This window comes from Meleagris gallopavo, chromosome 21 (genome assembly GCF_000146605.3).
Source record: "Meleagris gallopavo isolate NT-WF06-2002-E0010 breed Aviagen turkey brand Nicholas breeding stock chromosome 21, Turkey_5.1, whole genome shotgun sequence".
NCBI classification, from domain to species: domain Eukaryota; kingdom Metazoa; phylum Chordata; class Aves; order Galliformes; family Phasianidae; genus Meleagris; species Meleagris gallopavo.
Window position 1 is genome coordinate 2,351,793 of NC_015031.2, and position 5,579 is coordinate 2,357,371.

Genomic DNA, 5,579 nt, shown 5'->3' on the forward strand with positions numbered 1-5,579 from the left:
GCGGGCCCGCGCGGCACGTGGGGTTGGCTGGGGGGAGGGCGGTCGCCGTGCTCAGCTCTTTTCTGTCGCCGCAGGGGACAAAGCGTTCGCGCAGTTCCTGACGGATGAAATCAAGGAGGAGCGGAAGATCCAGAAGCACAAAGCGCTGCCCAAAGTGTCCGGCGGCTGGGAGCTGGAGGTGCACGGCACCGAGGCCCGGCTGGTGCGCAAAGTCGCCGGAGAGAAGTGAGCGCCAAAGTCCCAAACGTGAGCGATGCGGGCGGTGCTTTCCGAACGCTGGCGGCCTTAACTCTCCCGTGTCCTTTGTAGGATAACGGTTACGTTCAACATCAACAACAGCATCCCGCCCGCGGTGGACGACGAAGCACCGGAGGAGCAGAAACCTGACGAGCAGGAGGAGGTGGGCACGGGGCAGAGCAGGGCGAGGGCATTCCCCAAAGGGTTTCGCTTTGTTTATCTCTCTCAATCGGTTTTTGGGCTTGGGAACACATGGAGGGCAGCGGGGCAGCTGGGTCCAGGGGAGAGCGGCCCTGGGAGACCCCCATATACCCTTCCCCAGCCCCCAGCAGCACCCAGTGCAGGTGCCTTGTGGCTGCGTTGGCTCCTGCTCAGCCCTCGGCACTGATGGGTGCTTCTCTCCTTCAGCCCGATATCACATCGACTCCGAACTTCGTTGTGGAAGTCATTAAGGATGATACGAAGCAGACCCTCGTGCTTGATTGCCATTACCCCGAGGATGAGGTGAGCTGTGAGTTTTTCCTGCTTTCTGCTGCGGTGTAACTGTGCCACTGCTGCTCACAGTCCCGTAGTTTTATGAGTCTGCAGAAAACGCAGTCTCCTTTTTCTTTTCTGCTAACACAGAGGCTTTATCTTTGTAAGGAAACTGATGGGACGTGTTCCTTTCTGCTCGTGTCCTGACCTGGCTTTCTGGTCAGCTCATTGAGTGGTGTTAGGGGAGGGAGAGAGGCACAGCAATGTGACCAGCATGGCAAACTGAGATGGGGCAAACATAAGAATGGCCCAAACACAACAGATTTAATGCAGTGCAGCACTAGCTTGCAAATCTCACTGCTATGAGGCATGCAAAGTGAGGCAGAGATTTCTTTATTTAAAAGCCAAACAAACAAAGGAGGGAGAACACAGAATTGAGAGCTTCAGACTGATCTGTGTAGTTTATTTTGCAAACTGTAACAGATGACTGCTGTCTGCAGGCAGTGCTAGGAGGGGTGAAGAGCAGCTTTAAGTACCGGTTAAGTACCTGAGGTTTTGCCTGCAGCATTGTATTCCCAGCTTTGGGATGAAACAGCTGATGGTGCCCTGTAATTAGAGCTAATATGTCTTGTGTCTCATTTCCTATTTCAGGTTGGCCACGAGGGAGAGGAAGAAAGTGACATTTTCACTATTAGGGAGGTCAGCTTTCAGCCAACTGGAGAATCAGATTGGAAGGACACCAACTACACCCTCAATACAGATTCCCTCGACTGGGTAAGTGCTGCTGGCACAGCTGTGGGCTGCACAGGGCATTTCAGCTTCTCTTGCCTGGCTCTCCACTTACTCCTCAGTTAGCATGGATCCTGTCCTCTGTGTTTCAGCCTGGGATGGACAGACACTCTGAAAGCAATGCCAGGTTTTATAAGCAGCTGTATTATGCTGCAGAGATGCTTTGACACCTGGCCAAATAAATTTTAATTTCTGTTCTTTTTAAGCACTGTTGCTTATCAGATAGCATATGCAAGTATCTTTCTTTTCTAAGTTTTCCAGTTATGTTTTTGTAGTGGTGACACCAAAAACTGACATCCCAGAACTTGGCATCCACTCATGTATTCTCAGTGCCAGACTTGCAAAAGGTTCATTCTTAGTTGGGGACCACGCATTGTGTGCTTAAAACTTTGCTCCCGGGGTGCCTCTCTCTTTGGAAAGCATTGATATTAGACTGCTTAGTGTGTTTTAGAATATCCCACGCTGCTGCTTCTAATTCACATTTGTAAGATTTATGTTTTACTCCTATTCCAGAAGTCCAAAATGAAGCATTTGTTTACTGTTACTTGTGGGAGGCAATATGACAGGTATTGGCATACTGCACTAAGCAGTAGTACCAAATCTGTTCCTGTGAGAAGCAAGGGGGGGAGCCCACAAGCATAAATGTATTGCAGTAGGTGTGCAGATAGTGAAAGATTGAGTCTCTCAGAGAACTACACCAGCTACTCCCTTTTCCAGATGCTGCCAACACAGCGTGCCCCCATGACCCCATGGCATTACACAGAGGGGAGAGGCAGAGCTCAGTGTGTGTGGGCTCCTGTTGTCCCTTTTATTAGCCCCAGGACACAGCTTAGCCTGATTGTATGGGAAACAGTGATGCCAGCTACAATCAGACATTTCAGAAGCAGGACAGCCCCAGCTGTGCTCTGCTAAGGCTGTTTTCTGTTCCTTGCTTGCAGGCTCTATATGACCACTTAATGGATTTCCTGGCTGATCGAGGAGTGGATAACACATTTGCTGATGAGTTAATTGAGCTCAGCACTGCACTGGAGCACCAAGAGTACATTAAATTCCTTGAAGACCTTAAAAGCTTTGTCAAATGTCAGTAGGGTAGGAAACCAGTGTTCAGTGTGGGCATTACACAGCAGTGCTCCAGCCAGCAATATCACAGTGTACCTTCACAACAGAGACAGAGAGTAAGTAACTGAATTTGGAAGCGAGCATCATGGGAGAGTGAGGAGTCTCACTTGTATTTTGGGATTTGTATTTATGTTACGTTGCAGCCCAGATCAAGTTCTCAAAAGTCTGGACCTCCCTGCTGGATTTTGTACCGTTGGGAATGAATGTGAAAAATAAAATCTGTTCAACAACTCCCTGTAAAATAGTGGTTTTTCTTCATTCTGATCAGTTGCCATAAAAAGCAATATTAGTGTGTGTCCTGAGAAGTTAATGCATCTGGTCTGTGTTAGCCCAGAGTTTTCTCCAGAGCTGTTCTAGCTCCTTCAGATACTTAAATTGCCTTCCTATCAGCATCACTGTGGCTGTAGGAGGAATTTTGCTAGCTAGGTGATGCAGATTTATGTGATTGCATTTCTGTGGCAAGGCGTAGTGGTACCAGGGGTATGACCGAAATCATGGTTGCCTGACTCAGTTGTTTTAAACAGAAAGGTGCTTCCATATCTGTAAGTATTAATGTATCTGCCTTAGAAAAATACTGCAGAGAAATTGGAGCACTGTCCTTGCAGGATGATTCAAGTTCTGTGGATGCTGAATGTCAGAAGCATTGCAGGACAGCAGCTGTGGGCTTCTATCAAACTGCTGTCTCTGTGTGTTGCCTCAAGGTCTGAGTAAGTCCCAGTGGCAGAGCAGAAGGTGCTCCTGCTGTGTTTGGGAACTGCACACCATGTGGCCGTGCATTAAAGAGCTGCCTCGTACTTCAGCTTGAAGGCACACAAGGGCAGAACAACGAGAAGAGGCAGAATACTTCATGACTACTTGGTACCTATTGATTCAATACTTGTTACTAGTCCTGAGTGTAGTGGATAAGATCCTAAGGAGGCAACTGTTTTTAGAACAGAATGATAGATTAAAAACACTGTCATGGACCAGAAGCTAAATACAAACTCCAATGCAAGCTGTGAAATCAGTGATACATTGTTGAAGATATGAAGGATGAAATATTTATTATAAAAACATGGACTGTGCCATCAAAAGTGCAGGTTAAGGCAGTAGCACTGCCTTGAAGTATTTCTGACACAGCAGACACGAATATATATATACACACTAGAAGACAGTAGCAGCTCTAGGTTGAGTTCTAGTCTTGAAGTCACCGAAAAAGCAGCAGCTGAAGCAACTTACAAGAGAATCATCCAGAAGTCACAGACCTTAAAAAGGTAAGGTTAAGTTGAACTGACAAGCTGCAGTAACACATAAAAGATGAATATTCACATTTAAGATTGAAATGCTCTGCTCCTAACTCTTCCCAGCGTGCAAACACTCGAACACTGTGTGCACACAAGTAGGTTCACATGTTTTACCAGCTTGAGCCAGAAGGAACTTTGAAAGATCCCATAACCCAGCAGGGACAGTACAGTGTGATTCAGCTGTTTTGTTACTGGTGGTCAAAACTAAAACCACTTCCAAAAAGGCACGTGGAGAGGCAGTAACGCAAACCCCTGGGATCAGTGGCTTCTGTTCATGTAACTGAGAGGTGGATCCAAGCAGGAATCTGACATCTGACTCACCAGACAGGTCATGAGGAGACTGGCTTCCTCCTCCATTCCACTGGTAACTGTGAACTCCGGATTGTGAAGGCACCTGTGACTGTGCTCTGTTATAGTGTTTTCTAGAAGTGACCGAAGCTTCTCTTCCGTCATATCCTGGGGGAAAAAAGAGGGTTAAGAAGAAATCTTACTCATAAGAGGCAGCTTTCAGCCACAGACATCACCGTGCATCACTCACAGCACAGCTCACCTGGGCAGGGACATCCAATCCACACTGGCAAAAAACTGAATGGCTCCTCACAGTCAGATGGTACCTAAAAAAGACGCACAGTGAGCATCTTCACAACACTCTTTTTCCATCTTGTTGAAATCCACTGCCTTTGTTTGCCTGCTGTTTTGCCTCTTTCCAAACCCAAACTGCAGTGTGGAGGATCTCATCGCAGTGCTGAGGGCTTTCTTACTTTCTGCACACTGGGCAGATGATTTTGTTGCTGGCATCCAAGCCATCAAGGATTGCATTGAGACATTCTTCATCAAACTGCAGACTTCGCTCATATTCTTCTATAACCAGTTGTTCTGGAGGAAAGAAAAAAAGACAACAAAAAGCAAACAGAACAACAAAACAACTCAGACATCTGTTATCAACTTCAGGCAAGGCTAAAGCACACGTGGAGCTGCTGTGGGTCCCTGACTGCTGAGCTTTTTACTTTGAATCAGATTTCTGTGCTTATGAAAGTCATTGCTATTAATCCACTTTTTCCTACAGCCTTCACGCAATCTCAGGGGGGTGGCTGTAACACTTTCCAGCCAACAATTCAGAAGTGTTCTGAGTTTATTTATGTGGGCTCCTGCAGCTTCCAAGCAGCGCTGCCTCGCGTAGCTCCTCATAGAGCTTCAGATACCACTCAAACTCGTGGTGCTCTCAGAATGCTTTCAGTGCATCAGAGAGGCTGCGGAGACAGCGGTTGTTTCCTCTACGTCGCGTGGTTTGTATCGCACCCTCAGCAGGATGAGGCCAGCAAGTAACAGCACAGCTCCGAGAGGAGACAGGAAACACACTGAGAAATTACCTTGCAGGATCAGCTCCTGCTGGATTTCATCCAGCACCGCCAGCTCGTCCGGATCCTCGGGCATCTGAAAGGCACAGCGCTGCGGTTGCGTGCTCACCTGGCCGAGCTGCCGCCGGGACGGGAGATCCCAAAGCTCACCGTTCTGCTCGGTAACACAGAGCTGCAGCGCCGCGAAAGCCGCGCGGCCGGCAGCGGCACGGCTCGCACCCGGTCGAGGAGCGGCCTTCAATTGCTCGCGGTTTGCCCGGTTCGGGGACGGCGCCGCTCCAAAGCGCGGCTGAAGAACGGCGACGGAGCGGAGCCGATC

The 5,579-nt window shown here is 48.4% G+C and overlaps 2 protein-coding genes across 2 annotated transcripts; one reads left to right on the forward strand and one right to left on the reverse strand.

Moving 5' to 3' along the window:
- Position 1: 1 nt before the first annotated feature.
- Positions 2-2,850, forward strand: C1QBP (complement C1q binding protein; the record flags this gene model as incomplete). The annotated part of the gene is made up of 5 exons (XM_010721905.3): positions 2-225; positions 310-400; positions 646-741; positions 1,363-1,485; positions 2,439-2,850. Coding segments are annotated over 5 exons (684 nt in total), but the record flags the coding sequence as incomplete, so codon positions are not given.
- Positions 2,851-3,636: 786 nt separating this feature from the next.
- RPAIN (RPA interacting protein) lies at positions 3,637-5,579 on the reverse strand (the record flags this gene model as incomplete). Its single annotated transcript, XM_010721800.2, has 5 exons — positions 3,637-3,863; positions 4,224-4,358; positions 4,453-4,516; positions 4,664-4,778; positions 5,273-5,579. Coding segments are annotated over 5 exons (651 nt in total), but the record flags the coding sequence as incomplete, so codon positions are not given.